This window comes from Thamnophis sirtalis, unplaced genomic scaffold (genome assembly GCF_051295495.1).
Source record: "Thamnophis sirtalis isolate CommonGarterSnake01/CBP01778 unplaced genomic scaffold, rThaSir2_p1.2 scaffold_3, whole genome shotgun sequence".
Classification (NCBI taxonomy): domain Eukaryota; kingdom Metazoa; phylum Chordata; class Lepidosauria; order Squamata; family Natricidae; genus Thamnophis; species Thamnophis sirtalis.
The window spans coordinates 58048293-58064739 of NW_028261383.1; the positions used below are offsets into that span (position 1 = coordinate 58048293).

The 16447-nt window shown below is 38.0% G+C and overlaps 1 protein-coding gene across 3 annotated transcripts in view; it reads left to right on the plus strand.

Moving 5' to 3' along the window:
- IFT122 (intraflagellar transport 122) overlaps positions 1–16447 on the plus strand; it is a 77833-nt gene that overhangs the window by 10403 nt on the left and 50983 nt on the right. For all 3 annotated transcript variants that reach the window (XM_014059145.2, XM_087708934.1, XM_014059143.2), the window contains 7 exons: positions 2720–2795; positions 3430–3621; positions 6684–6822; positions 7910–8112; positions 8979–9116; positions 11556–11720; positions 15513–15710. In XM_014059145.2, coding sequence (XP_013914620.2) covers positions 2720–2795; positions 3430–3621; positions 6684–6822; positions 7910–8112; positions 8979–9116; positions 11556–11720; positions 15513–15710 — 1111 coding nt within the window. The remainder of the gene's footprint in view (positions 1–2719; positions 2796–3429; positions 3622–6683; positions 6823–7909; positions 8113–8978; positions 9117–11555; positions 11721–15512; positions 15711–16447) is intronic.

Genomic DNA, 16447 nt, shown 5'->3' on the forward strand with positions numbered 1-16447 from the left:
AAGCAGTTCAGTGGGAAAAGTTCATATAGGTCAAATCCAACTTTTAACTATTAATAGGAAGATACTGCCTTCTCTTAAAAAGACTAGAATAATATACAAGCTAAAATGTTATTATAACTCAGTGGTAAAGCCCATGGTTCAAAGCGGTTCTGAGTTATGAGTTATGAAAGTTTATTTATATGCCGCCCTTTTCCCTGGGGGGACTCAGGGCGGCTTACAACTCAAAGGGGGGGGGGAAACAAACATTTAACGTAAAACAATACATAATTAAAAGGACAACATTCATACCATTCGGGTGGGTTACAATCTTTAGCCCCAGGCCTGACGGAATAGCCAGATTTTAAGGGCTGTGCGGAAAGTCTGGAGGGTGGTGAGGGTACAAATCCCCACGGGGAGATCGTTCCATAGGGTCGGAGCTGCCACCGAGAAGGCTCTCCTCCGCGTAGTTGCCAGTCGGCATTGACCGGCAGATGGAACTCGGAGGAGGCCTAGTCTATGGGATCTAATCGGTCGCATGGAGGTAATTGGCAGTAGGCGGTCTCTCAAGTACCCAGATCCGCTACCATGAAGGGCTTTATGGGTGACAAGTAGCACCTTGAAGCGTATCCGGAGATCGACAGGTAGCCAGTGCAGCTCACGGAGGATAGGTGTTATGTGGGTGAACCGCGGTGCACCCACAATCGCTCGCGCGGCCGCATTCTGGACTAGCTGAAGTCGCCGAATACTCTTCAAGGGCAGCCCCATGTAGAGCACATTGCAGTATTCCAGCCTAGAGGTCACAAGGGCACGAGTGACTGTTGTGAGAGCCTCCCGGTTCAGGTAGGGGCGCAACTGGTGCACCAGGCGAACCTGGGCAAATGCCCCCCTGGTCACAGCTGACAAATGGTGTTCAAAAGTCAGCTGTGGGTCCAGGAGGACTCCCAAGTTGCGGACCCTGTCTGAGGGGTGTAATGTTTGACCCCCCCAGCCTGAGAGATGGAACACTTGCCGAATTAATGGGAGGGAAACACAACAGCCACTCGGTCTTATCTGGGTTGAGCACAAGCTTGTTAGCCCTCATCCAGTCCCTAACAGCTTCAAGGCCCTGGTTCATCACGTCCACCGCTTCATTGAGTTGGCATGGGGCGGACAGATACAACTGAGTATCGTCCGCATACTGGTGGTATTTTATCCTGTGCCGCCGAATGATCTCGCCCAGCGGTTTCATGTAGATGTTGAAGAGTAGGGGGGACAAGACCGAACCCTGCGGCACCCCATATGTTAGGGGCCTAGGGGTCGATCTCTGCCCTCCAACTAACACCGACTGCGACCTGTCCGAGAGGTAAGAGGAGAACCACCGCAAGACAGTGCCTCCCACCCCCACCTCCCGCAGGCGTCGCAGAAGGATACCATGGTCGATGGTATCGAAAGCCGCTGAGAGGTCAAGGAGAACCAGGATGGAGGCGTGGCCTCCGTCCCTGGCTCTCCAGAGGTCATCGGTCAGTGGGACCAAAGCGGTTTCTGTGCTGTAGCCAGGCCTGAAGCCGGACTGGAATGGGTCAAAATAGCTAGCTTCCTCCAAGGACCGCTGGAGCTGAAAGGCCACCACCTTCTCAACAACCTTCCCCACGAAGGGGAGGTTGGAGACTGGACGATAATTGTTAAGAACGGCTGGATCCAAAGATGGTTTCTTCAGGAGGGGTCTTCATATAGGGTAGGGAATACTTATTTAGAAACTCTAAAAATCTATTGCAAACAATTATAGACAATGCTGAATTAGATTTCACAAATGCCAGGTCAAGTTATCAAGACCAGCATCTTAACAAAATAACAAAAACAAAATCTGTCCCAAAAAGTGTTTTGTGTTTTTACTCTCTGAGGGAACAAGATGTATTACTTTAGCACATACAAATATTTGATGCAATTATGAAACTTAAATTTATTTATGAAAGAAAAATACAAAAAAGTTACATGAATATTTATCCCTGATGAACTGTTCAGTTAATCTTATAGATATGTTCCTATACAGTACATTTAAATCAGCTTACTTAATATTAAAAGAGGGTGCGGACTTTTTAGCCACACACTCATATATTTAAATGCAGACCAAATTTCTAAACAGGCCCCCACTCCTGATATGAAAAGTAATCAGTTCTTCAGGGTGTTGTATAACTGACAGAATGACTGTCCTTCCACTTTTATAATATTAATCTCTTCCCAATCATAAGAGCATCTGATGTGTGCTTCTTTTGACATCTTGTTAGTTTCCACACCATTGGGTATACAGCTGAAAAATGCATTATAACCTACAAAAACATTGAGGCTTCCATGAAAAAAATATATAATTTCTCTGTGTGGCATAAAATCAAACTGTAAGAGCCAAAACCATATTTTGAACACGTTTCTAGCTATTGGCTAAATCTCTCAACTTTTTTCCCAAAGCATGCATCCAATATACATGAAATAATAATCTGTGTTCAGTTAGTTGATTCAAGAATTAGTTTTCCATTGACAAGAATATGTCAAGAGTATAGTGAAGATTAATACTAGGAAATTTTCTAGTATTAATCTTCTGTAATCTACTGTACACTCTTACAATGGCTCTAATGCCGTTAGAGTTGCTGGCCCATATCTAGATTTCAGAAGGTCTTTTAACTACGGTAGCGATATTGCCACTGACAAACAATATTTGCTTGTTGCACTGTTGCTACATAATTGCTTTTCTTTTTATATCCAATAGAGATGAGCATAATGATATTTTAGCTGTGGCAGATTGGGGACAAAGGCTTTCCTTTTATCAACTAAGTGGCAAGCAAGTAAGTTACTTCTTAACTGGAGTGTGTGTGTGTATTCTTTCTGTGTATACTTTCCACCCAAATACTGTTTCTTTTACTGAATTTTTTAAAGCTAGCAGTCTATTCTACAAAATCAGAGGCCCATTTATTTGCCTTTTTGTAGAAAAGTAGGCATATGTTTGTCTATATATGTCCATATATATACATATGTAAATTGAATTTGTATGCTGTCCACTTCTCAATGATTGGGTAGCTCACAGTCATGAAAGAAATTACAGTAAAATCAGTAAAATAAGAAAGAGAAAAGATGGCAAGCACAGCAGACCAGATGGAATTAACCGAGGGCTCTGTATCAGTATGACAGTCTATTTCTGAGCCAAAAACTATTAAACAGAATTATTCTGGCTGAGTTTCCTCCTCATCCTTGAATAACAGAAATGGGCTAATATGCATATGTCATATATTGTTGGACCTAATATGTACCATATTATTTCATTTTTAAGGCAGTTTTTGAAAATGAAGAGGTTGTAGCAACCTCAAATGGAAGATTTGTGACAAATCAAACACAAAAATATGTGTAATTACATTCCTGTCTGCAGATGAGATTTCTTATTGCAAAACCAAATGTTAAACATCTTTGTCCATATTCTTATAGATTGGAAAAGACAGAGTCCTGAACTTTGATCCATGTTGTGTTAGCTATTTTTCGAAAGGAGAATACATCTTAATGGGAGGCTCTGACAAGCAAGTATCCCTTTATACGAAGGATGGAGTGCGTCTTGGGACCATAGGCGAACAGAGCACTTGGGTGTGGACTTGTAAAGCTAAGCCAGATTCCAATTATGTGGTAAGGGTGAATTTCTAAAAGCCTTTCAAATATGTATACCAGGTGTTTTCAGACACTTTTTCTCTCACAAGTAACTATTTCTGGCTTCAATCCTTTCCATATGGCAAATGTATCCAAATCGGCTGTTGTTTTGCTAGGAAATTACTTTTTATGGTCTTTATATCTGTGTCTCTACCAGGTTGTATTTTATACATTACAGAGGCGATTCTACATCTATTGGTGGAACTTACAATTATATTGTTAGGAATACTACTACTACTACTACTACTAATAATAATAATAATAATAATAATAATAATAATAATAATAATAATAATCCACCCTAATAATAATAATAATCCACCCTACTTGGAACAATTTACCGTATTTATCGGCGTATAACACGCAGTTTTAAAACTAAAATTGGAAGCTTAAACCCTGCCTGCGTGTTATACGCCGATCTCAGCCTGGCGGCAGCGTCACACATACTGTGGAAGGAGGGGGAGGAGGAGGGAACCAAAGAGAGCTTTTACCGAGTCTGCGCCCCACAGCCAGGACCGTCCTGGCGCCTCCAGCCGCGTTTCTTCCTGCAAAGCCATTCGGGCAACCCGAGAGTTCCGCTTGACGCCAGAAGGGCTTTGCAGGAAGAAACGCCGCGTTTCTTCCTGCAAAGCCCTTCAGGCAACCCGAGAGTTCCGCTTGACGGCCTCCCCCCAGCCGCCGGAGAAGTTCCCTGCGCGGGGAAGCCGGTGCGCGCCGCTGGCTGCCTGGCCGCGCTTGGCTGAGCTCGCTGCCTTCCTTCGGTTTTTAATTTGCGAGGCCGTTGCGGATTGGCGGAGGGCGCCGGCTAATGGGGAAAGTCGCTCCTTTTCCAGCTGGCTCCGGCGGCTTTTGAACTTTTCTCCCCCTCGGTTTCTGAACGGCGGGAGCGGCATTCCCGGGGACCGGGTTGTGTGGGTGGGGGTTAGGCGTCGTTCCCGTCCCCCTCTCCCCCCCACCCCGGCTTCTCAAAGGCGCAGCAGTCCTGCAAGGTGTAGAGGTTGGGGATGGCGGAGACAGACAGACAGACAGACAGACACACACACACACACACACACACAAGAAACGCCGCGTTTCTTCCTGCAAAGCCCTTCTGGCGTCAAGCGGAACTCTCGGGTTGCCCGAAGGGCTTTGCGGGGAAGAAACGCGGCTGGAGGCGCAAGGACGGTCCTGGCTGTGGGGCGCAGACTCGGTAAAAGCCTCTCTTTGGTTCCCTCCTCCTCCTCCTCCTCCTTCTTTCTGGAGCCCCTTCCTCAAAGATTTGGTACCAAAGCAATGGCGGTGAGGAAGTTGTGTCTTTTGGATTTTGCACTGTTGTCTTTTCAATGGTTCTCAGACTGGTTGAACCTTTAGCAGCTGGGGTGATATTCTTTACTGTTAAGGTTACAATTGGATGTGTTGGACAAATCTTAAAAGATGAAACTTTTATTAAAACGTTTGACTTAACTAAAAACGTCTTCCTTTTTCTTCTTCTTCTTAAATATGATTTATTTATTTATTTTTACTTCAGAAGTTTGATGACCGTTGTACAAACTAATCCAACCTAAATGTAGAGGAGGAGAAGAAGGGGGGGGGATTTAAAAAGAGCAGAGGAAAAAGAAAAGAAAGCATGAAGAAAACATAAAGAAAGGGATGGGAGGGAGGGAAGGAAGGAAGGCACTTTATGTTGAAACAGAAAATATTATATAAGGAAGAAAATGGAAATAACTTTTTGCTCAAAGAGGTGTTTTTTCATTTCATATTTGCCTTTTAAGAGGAGTTAATGTTATAATTCATGTTCTAATGTTATAAATTTTAATCCAACATTAAGTTCCGAGCTTCCAAGTCATTTATTTTTAATGAAAAAAATTTTTACTCAAATTTTTGTGTTAAAATGGGGGATGCGTGTTATACGCCGGTGCGTGTTATACGCCGATAAATACGGTATATCCTCCGACGTTACCTTAGCAGTTCCTAGGTCCTTGGTTAGGACTCGAGCTGTTGAGCTACCAACCGGCCCCAAAGGCTGTGAATCTCACCAAAGATTAACCACATAATAATTTATATAAAATAAAGTTGATGAATGTCCTTGAGTTGAATTGTGGCTTAAATCTCTCTGTTTCATTATTTGTCAGTGAATTAAACAATATTTGTCAACCCATTATTACCCTGTTCTTCCTTCATTTGTTCTTGTCTCTTTATCTTCTTTTCCCTTCGTTTACTGTTACTGATTCACATGCTTTTTCTCGTTTTGATTTCCCCATATTTCCTTGCAATATTGTAATATCTGTGATTGAGTCATGTAAAGTCCTTTGTATTGAGATAATCAAAATCAATTTACTTCATCAAATCATTGCAAAGTGTGTTATATGTGAATTATAATTTCACAGGGCTGGTTGTGCATAATTAATAACAAAGCACATTTTTTCAAGTATAGCTGCAATCATAATCTGTAGTATTTGCTAAGAAAAATCACTGATTTCTGGAGCCATTTTCTTTATTAATATTGATTCAAAGCTTATTTCTCAAGTTTGTAAGAGTAAATAATATACCACGGAGACGTCTTCGGACAGTGCTGGCTGTTGGGCTTTGAAACAGTGATGAACACCATCCCCTAGAGTCGGGAATGACTAGCACATATGTGCAAGGGGAACGTTTACCTTTACCTAATGTTTTAAACACTCTTTTTGTTACTGTATATTTAAAAATATTCTTTTAGATAACCGGTATTGTGACCTTTTAATAAAAGCCAAGTAATCTTATTGTTGTCATCTGTTAAAAACAATTGTAAACAATGAAATGATTTCTAGCATAAGTGTAAATAACTATTCCCTACCATGACATTTGTGAATTTTGATTTATATGGCTTTGCTGTGGGAAAAGAGACAGGCCAAAATCTTATGCATGTAAAGTGAAAATTTCCCTCACTACACATTTTCTAAGTGTAGAAATTAGAATAATTTAAAATTCCAGCAAAACTTTGATCCCTTTTTAATCTACATGTCTAGTTCATGATCATTCAGGTGGATAGACACCCTGAATTTAATTAATTATTTTCTCTTCAGGCAGTAGGAACTCAGGATGGAACCATTTCACTGTATCAGCTGATTTTCAGCACAGTCCATGGTCTTTATAAGGATCGCTATGCTTACAGAGACAGCATGACAGATGTTATTGTCCAACATCTTATCACTGAACAAAAAGGTAGTATTGAATTATGTTTTCAGATAACCCAGGGGCCATCTCTTCCCTGCTCCAGTAAATAATATTTGTCTGTAAATTGAACTAGGCAATATATCTTTACAGTGGAAAGGTGGCTGTGCCTTTTTACCATGTACACTAATTGTGTCTTCCGAAGTGCTTTGTGTGGAATTTTTGGTATTAGGGATGTTGTAAGTCAAAAATATATTATAGCTGGTATTTTGACTTTTTGTTATTGCCCTTGGTGATTGTTCATTAATTGTTTTATTAAGTTAATTGTATAAATATAAATGGTTATGTAAATTTCTATGAACAGCATGAGAGGTATAGCCATGTTGTAGAATAGGGTTTATTCATATGTTTTTCATTTGATTTATATCTTGGCAGAAATTGCAGTATATATGGCACTCTCTTCCCATTTTATTCCCATACTTAGTGTAGGATAGCTTGGGATGAAAGGGGGAGAGATTTTTGATTAATGACTGCTGCATTTGATTAATGACTGCACAAAAAATCTGTAAAATCATTTCCAGTTGTATGAGTGCCTTGACTTATGACTGCAACAACTTAACCAGAGGTGGATTGCTCCCAGTTCGGCCCGGATCAGGCGAACCGGTAGTAGCAGTGACAGGAGGCTCTGTCTCCTGCCCACTTATGCGCATGCGCAGTAGCATCGTGCAAACCCGAACTGGTAGTAAAAAAAATGGCAACCCACCTTTGAACTTAACGACCATAATTCTGAGTTCTGTTATGGTCATACAATGAAGATTACATGCAGTCCTCAGAATCCAATTCAGGTAATAAAAATGTTTACCCTTAATTAAATATTAGGGTGATTATGGAGCTCCTGTTGTTTTACATCTTTGGAAGTGTTTTGGTCCAGGTAATTAAATGGTTTTTAATGTGTTTTTAAACTATGTATTGGATTTAATGTATGTTACCCAGAGTCTTCTTGGAGTTCAGTGGCCTTAATAAATCCAATAAATATGGATGTTTGGAATAATATGGCCACCTATCTCATGTAATGACTCTAGGTGGTTTTCAATAATACAAAAGAAACACAGTTTAATTTAAACTTGTTTTTCCACAGTTAGAATAAAAAACCGAGAGCTTGTAAAGAAAATAGCAATCTACAAGAACAGATTAGCAATCCAATTACCAGAGAAAATCCAAATTTTTGAACTGTATTCCGATGATTCATCAGACATGCACTACCGAGTGAAGGAAAAGATAGCAAAAAAATTTGAATGTAACTTACTAGTTGTGTGTTCTGAACACATTATCTTATGTCAGGTAGGTAACTGATCATTACATCTAAAAATAAAATAATGTCTAAAAATAAAATTACGTTTTCTAGTACTACACTAAGAAAGATTAAGAAAAAGGTTCCTTGTTGAAGGTGTTTCATATAACAAGGGTGGGTCAGCAGAGGTAAATGCTACATCAGATGTAGATTCATTTTGAGCAGAATCTTCTCCAATTCTGTAGACAGCATGATTCTGGTTGTGAATTCTGGGCACAACTGTATGTCTCCTAGGTTGGGAAGGGCTAATTTAGAGGTTTGCATTCCTCATTATCATTCCTGTCACAGTAATGTGAGCATAATTCTCAACTCTACCGGCATTAGCTAAAGATTGAATTTAGAAATTCCTAGAAATAACACCATTTTCTCCATGGGGAATGGATTTCCTGAGTTCTTATAACATATAACCTACTCACTTTCATATGATAATTGAAATAAATTGCTTCCAATAAATCACCTATCCTTGTTTTGGCATAGCATTACCTAATAATGTGGTTGGCATTTTAGAAAGAAGTTACTGAAAGTCTGAAATGTTAAGTAAAATATTCTAGAAAGTATAATAAAAAGTAATTGATAGCAGTCTTATTTAGATTTCTTAGTAGTTGATGACTTTTCTCAGCAGCTACATTTCATTAATGCATTCTTCACTATTAACCTGTAAAGAGTGGTTATAAACAATAGGCATGAATGTTGGTAGGAAATTAGACTTGTTTGGTATTATAAAATATGTTCCATTTGTTTATGTCTGTGCATGGAAACATAATAAAAAAGTTCTGGTAAATATACATCATTGTCATTATAAGATATATGAAAACTTTCTAGCAGAATATATATACCCCCCCCCTTTTTTTTTTAGGAGAAGAGACTCCAGTGTCTTTCTTTCAGCGGTACAAAAGAACGGGAATGGGTGATGGAATCTCTCATTCGATATATAAAAGTAATTGGAGGACCTCCAGGCAGAGAAGGCCTTTTAGTGGGTTTAAAGAATGGTCAGGTGAGGATTTTTTTTTTGTAGTGATGATTCAGATACCGTTAGATTATAGAAAATAACAGAATTTGGGGAAAAAATAGATAAAGTCATTTTTGTAGACATTTTCCTTTATGAAAATTGGGTTGATAGTTGTTATTCTGCACATATACACCTATCCATCACATTATTCTCTTTTGCAATAAGCAACATTATGCACATCATAGAAAATTAATAAAAACATAGTAAGCCAAAGAAATTCAACGCAATAGGTAAGAAAAAGAAATAGAGATAAATCACTTCCAAACAATTCTATTATATACATACACATACATAGATACATAGATACATAGATACATAGATACATACATACATACATACATACATACATACATACATACATACATACAGACATCCTGCTTTATAGTTGCATGTACATTCAGGTTCATTCATTCATTTTCATATACCTTTTACTTCCATTCTTATAACAGTCATTAACCAACCTTCATATTTGGACAAAACAATTCCAACTTTCTATTCATTTTACCATATGCTTCTCTAAAGCAACAAATATTCAGTATTTTTTTTTCTCATAGTCATATATTTCTCATTGATCTACTGAAGAGCAAAAATACAGTGCACATTACAATGCTCTATGCCTGGCATAAAGCCGCATTGCACTTCTGATTTTTTTTTCTAATTGTAAGCTTTTTAAAATTTCCATCAAAATTGTTCTGCATTTTCTTTGTCTCTTTTAATATTAACTTTTTGCTCTCTTAGAGTGCCCTTAATCCACCAGTCAGCCCCAGGGTTGCATCACACTGTTAGATCCCCCTTGCTAATTGGCAGAGCCAAGTCTTAATATTCTTCCAGAAAAAAAAGAAAAATAGGGGCTGGCCTCAATTCTGAGGTGATACATTATGCATACACACAGATAGACATCATTTACTCATTGCATTCTCTTACATGTATTTTTCCTCATTCACAATCTCGTTCACCCCATTCTTTTAACCTTAGTGTAATTCCACGCACTACACTCTCATTCTGTATTATATTTTAAATTCTATTCCAAGGAGTTTCCACTTTCTCTTTCCCTATATGTGTTTTTTAATTCTGTTTGGGAGGAGATTAATACTTTTTCATACAGAAGTTCAGCATTCTTTTTTTGCAGCGCACAAAAAGTGCTGCAGGGATCAGGGAGGATGCATGGCAGGTGATGTTCAGGTTGAGAAAGATGTGTGAGAAGTGCTACAAGGGTTGGGAAGGACTCACAAGGATGCACCATGTATCAGGGAGGGTGTACAAAGGTGTCAGTGGCCGTCATGGAAGCACTGAGGAAATATGGTGGTTGTGTAGGTGGGGAAGACCTACCTGAGCAACTTGCAATTTTCCCTGTCAGCTTACTCATTGCCTTGTGGGGACATTGGAAATGACATCACATGACCACAGCCATGGAAGTACAAAATGGCTACAACTTCTCCAAATTTCATTCTCACAGGAATCATGGGTCCCAGATTTTGGGCACATTCTCTAAGTTAGTCCATTTGAAGTATGTTGATTCAAAAATTGTTGGCCTCTGATGCATCACTTTGCCCAATTGATGGTTATAAAAAGACCAATAGTTTTTTTTTTTTAGTAGTATAAAGATTTTCTTTTCAGGGTAGATTAGGTTTCTAGCTTTAGTCATGCCTGTGCCACATGCAGCATACTTTCCAACAGCAAAAGCAATGCTGGTTGATTTTGGTACATTTTCACCACAGCCAAAATCCAGACCTAAAGATGACAACACAACACAAGGTATTTTTGCTACATCCTCTCAAACTGGGATAGATACTGAATATACACTTGGTATGATTATATAAACTGGGAAATTCACAGAAAGTGTAGTGGAAGCTTGGAAACAATTTGGAACCTGTGGGGTTAGTGGGTCAAACATCAGTAACTGAGTTTAAACCTACTTGGGATAAACACATGGCCCTCATCTGACCAAAATAAAATTAAAAATAAATTAAAAATAATAAATACATAAATTAAAACAAAAAACACTCAAAAGGCAGATCACTAGGTTTTATTCTGCCATCAGTTTTCTGTGTTTCTGATGAACAGGATATAACTTGAGGATTATTTATGAATTTAACACAATTAATCAGAAGAACAGTATATTTTCTGGACTTTATAAGGTCTATATTTTTAAATTCTGGTTTAATATATTTGAAAAAGACCATAGAGTTAAATGTTGTGTCTGGTTTTTTTTACAGAATATGCTCTATGATTGTCCTCTCAATCAACCGTTATTTGTCCCCATGTCTTTTACATATAATGCAGAAGCAGTCAATTTGTCTAATTTGTCTGAATGATTATTCCCAGGGCTCTGGATTCCATAAAATCATTTCATCTGACTAGCAGATGAGAACTTCAGCCTTCCAATATGGGCTTTATTAACTCTCAGGATGTAATTATATCCAGATTCTCAAGATCTTTGTGGACAATCCTTTTGCAATTGTTTTGCTAAAACAATCGACAGCCGTGCGTTGCCTGGATATGAGTGCATCTCGAAACAAACTGGCAGTAGTTGATGAAAATGATACCTGTCTGGTCTATGATATTAACACCAAAGAATTACTGTTTCAGGTAAATGTTTTTATATATTCATACGTCACCTTGCATTTCAAAGAATTTTTTCCCTAAAACAGTGAGAAAGGAGCCATTTGGCTCTTGTTTCTTTTTTGCTTGCCAAAACATTTTTACCCACCAGTGAGTTTCACACACCATTGACGATATTTGATCTTGGATGTCTTCCCCCCACCCTGCTCAATGGGTTAGGAGTAGGGCTATTGATTGATAGTTTAACAGTTACCTCCGCTAATTTATGTATTCACACCAAAAGATATTGCACCAATTGATTATGTCCATAGGAGGCAAAAACCGTAGGAGATTTTATACTAGCAAAAAAGGAAGAACAGCTGAAGTATCTTACAGTTGTCTGGCAGTTTCACTCTGAATGGGATTGGTATCTATTTATAAATCAGACTTTTCCAGAAAACAACAATTTAAATATTTAAGGATATAAATCTGAACCAAATTCCAATATTGAGAAAACCAAAACCTGGAAAATTACTTTTTGTGGGGAGAAAAGTAAAGCAAAAAAGACACATTCTGGTGAGAGAGAAGTTTGCTAAAGATGGGTTATAGCATGAACCTGAAAATTCAGAAGGCTAAACTTCTGGTCTTAGTGACTGACCAAGATTGGATCCTTCAAAAACTGTGTAAGAGATGCTGCATCACTTGAACAGAGGGAGAAAAATGGAACCTTATACATCCAGATCATTTGTGTGCATGTTTGATTATAATGATTAGGATTTTGAATACACATTTTAAACATATTTTCCGATTGTTGTAGGGAGCATACCGTGGTGGTTTACCTTTTTTTGTCATGCAGATAAAGCTGGAATTGTGGGCTGCTTTTGCAGAGCTGGTTCTTTAGTTATTCTGTGTCTTTTTCCAGGTCAGAATTTGTCCTGCCTCACCTGCTCCTTACTTGATTGAACTAAATTTTCTTGCCCTGATATCTTGCTATTAAGTCTCACTTTTTAAAATAGCCTTCTTTTCCCAGTGAAAAGGTTTGTTTCTGATGTTTGCTGTTTTCTGCTTTTAAACCCCCCCCCACCTTATCCCACTTCTTTCACTAGGCTTAATAATGGTTTCACAGGAGAAGCAGCTTAATTTGAAGCCTGAAAGCAGAAAGAAAGCTAGTTACATGGTACAACAGAATACTCATCCTCCACCCCAAAAACAAGATTTTATATAGTAGCAACTAAACCTCCAGCCATAATGTGCCCATTGCTATTGTTCAGCATCAGGTGTTTTGGCTGTGCTGCAGTGACAATTCTCTGAACCAAATTTAGCATCAATAAATGGAGACTTTTCTGCCATTTATTTGTTCAGGCAGGTGCTGCCACTAAGAATAACTTCATATGTGCAGCAGTTGTTAGGTAGACCTTCTGGGACTATTCAGGATGACCGTTTGAGTTGGAATGCAAAACAGGGCTGCTTAGTCTGGCACTTTTTGTATTAAATACAATTTGGAGGCCAGGAGGTTCTTTGTGATGCAATATGTGGCCAGAAGGTGGTGCTATTTAGCAGGAAATAATGGACACAATTTAAGATCTACTAAAGAAAACTTTGTCTTTTCTCATTCTTACTTGTGACTGATCTCCCAAGGCTTCCTTCTAGGCTTCAGATGATTAAACAGGCAGCTTTCATTGAATTAGCCAATCCATTGTTAGAGCAGAACAAAGCAGACACTACCATAATAGACCGAAGTCTCCTTTCATTAGACAAAGAAGTTAAAATAAGAGGTCATTGCTTCTTAGGTAAAATATACTAAGCAGTACAGGACAATTCCTGTCAATTCTTTTGGATGAATCTGTCACCGAATTCTTTCAACCAGCAGCATATGCAAAAAAGAAAAAAAAACTCAACAAGATGAGACAACAATAGCTTTTTCGATTCTTTGCAGGCTCTCAGGCACTTTCCAAGAATGCCTGTCCTCAGAAAACCTCTCACATGGAGTTGTGATTCAAATAAAACTAAAAGCAGGCATTTGGGAGACTCCTTTTTCTTTGTTCATATCTAAGTGACAAACTTCCAAATACCTGCAGGAAATAGGGTCATAAAACTGAGAGTCAGATTCTTACAATCCCATCCTCCAGATTCTGGGCAAAAGAAAACCTCAGCAAATAAGCCTTAACCCATCTTTTAGAAATTAGTTGTAAAACCAGCTTCTTCCTAGAAAGTATGCAGTCTGCCAATTTTTTTCTGTCAAGCTGAAGAAAGAAATTACATCCTAAAGCTGAATCATTGTTGAATGGAAATGTTCCTCTCGGAGATCTATTTCCATGTATCTATAGCGGGTCCTTAGAAGAGTTAACTGATGTATGGTTACTAATAAATCTGATATAACACCATCCCAGGTCTTCTTTATGACTTCCTTTACTCTCTACAGTTTTAAGGAACATCAAAATGCCCGTAGACATTCTTATTGCTGTTGCTGAGGCTCTGGTTTTTGGAGGTCCATTTCTCTGTGGAATGGGTTAATTATCCAGAGCTGCATTGACTGTCTAGTTATCAGACATTTAAATAAAATCATATATCAGGGTCAAGTAAAGATAATGACATTATTCCTTTCTTCAAAAACAATCCATGCCAAAGATGTACAAAAGAGTTGGAAGATTAGCACACCCAAGGGTGCTTTTCTAAGAGGCAACTGGACTTTCTGAAGAAGCTTTCTGAAGAAGCTCGGAAAAATATACTTCTTGGATGAGAAGCAAAACATCTTCAAAGAAAAACTGAAAAGTCAAGTTGTCTCTTGACAAAGCACCTTTGAGCTAACCATGACCTGGATGACCGAGAAGCTCCATAGACATGAAGACTGTACTGTTACCTGGTTTGGGTAATGAAACATCTGCAAGAAAACAACCAACTTCAAAGAGCCCCAAGGACCCTTCAGTTTGGATGACATTTATGTAAAATAGTAGATTTCTAGAGGGTAAGCAGAATGGAACTCCTGCCTTTCCAAACAGGCCATAACAACCTTCACTCCAATGCTCTGTATTGTGCATTGCCTTTCAAGAAGTTTCTCAGTATTGCCTCATTATACATTTACTCCCTACACTATATGTCTTCAAGGCCTTCATAATTTCACTCAGGATGCTTTCACTTGAAAGTGGACTTTCTAGTGGCAAATACAACTGTTGAAGAATCTTCAAACTAAATTGCAGTTTCTAAAGAATTATTTCTATATGTTCCCCAAAGATTCTAGTATTCTCAGTTTGGTCAGCGGATATTGACACATAATAATACAAATATCTGGGTCTCGTATTCCTGCTTTTACTGAGCAATGGGCGGAATTCATCATAATTGCATTGCCTTTATGGCAGATGTTCAGGTTCCATTTTTAAATGATCACTTAATATGTCTTTTAAAAATGATATAATCAAACATCATGCAGTTCTAATTTTGAAGCGGTGTATTTTTCTGACAAGTCAATACAATTGATAACACAATAAAGACAGCTTCTATATCAATCCCCTTGAAATGGGGATTTTTAGTCCTACTCTTCATTTCATTGGTGTTTTAGCCAAGTAAATTTTATTACTGCAAATAGTTATTTTTTTGTCCTTTTAGAATCTAATTGACTAAAAATATTTTGTTCTGCAATACAAAGCTAAAAAAATACTCTGAAATATTAAAAACTCTAAAATATTTTAGGCTCTGTTGCATATGCTAATCATATTTGGTAAGACTGATCTGCTAGATATATTGGTGTAGCAAATTGAGGGGGAATTGCTTTAAATTAATGCTGTCTGTTTTTTAAAAATATGTTTATTGCTTAATTAATATTTTGTTTAACGGTCTCATTAGGAACCCAATGCTAACAGTGTGGCTTGGAACACACAGTGTGAGGACATGCTTTGTTTCTCTGGAGGGGGATATCTCAATATCAAAGCTAGTAATTTTCCTGTCCATCAGCAGAAACTTCAGGGATTTGTAGTAGGATACAATGGCTCCAAAATTTTTTGCCTTCATGTTTTTTCTATGACTGCTGTTGAAGTTCCCCAGGTAATGTTACCTCATTCATTTCCTCTTTGCACTAACATGAACGTTAGCATGAACGTTACTTTGTCTAACATTCCTAAAACATTTCTAAGTTATAATTAATGTTTTACTCATTTATTTGCTTTTTTTTCTCATATGACTCATGCCTATAGTAGTATGTTTGGGGGAGAAAGTAGAATGTGATATGTTCAATTTTCCTGCCATAGAGTTAAAAAAAATTATACAAGACTACCAAGTAGGCAAAAACTTTTTTATTATATTCCTTATTTGATAATCCAATGCTGTTCTTTCTATTTACCACTTTCCCCTCCTCTATTTTATGTTTTAAAAATCGAGCCCGAGAAAATTATTTAATTTTTTATTGTTTCTAATCATGTTTTTGTCCTGGTGAAACGCCAGTCAAGTACTGATTCTCTGCACGTTCTTGCTTAGTGATTTGTTTGGATAATAGGCGTTAAAACGTTTTAGGGCAGCAATAAATGCTATTTGTTTCCAAGAAACTTACTTTGTGAACAAACAATTCTTTAGGCATGACTGGAAATATGAGAATCAGTTAATCATCTAATAGGAACAGTAATGATTTGTTGCCCAGTTCAATGAGCATCTCAGAGCTTAATAAGGATTTTCATTCATAATTAAAATTGTTTTTGAGATTTTGGCTTGTCCAGATTATTTCAGGAAACTATGTTAACTTAAGAGTTCCATTTGTTTTGACTTGTTGAATAAATAAGAACTAGCTG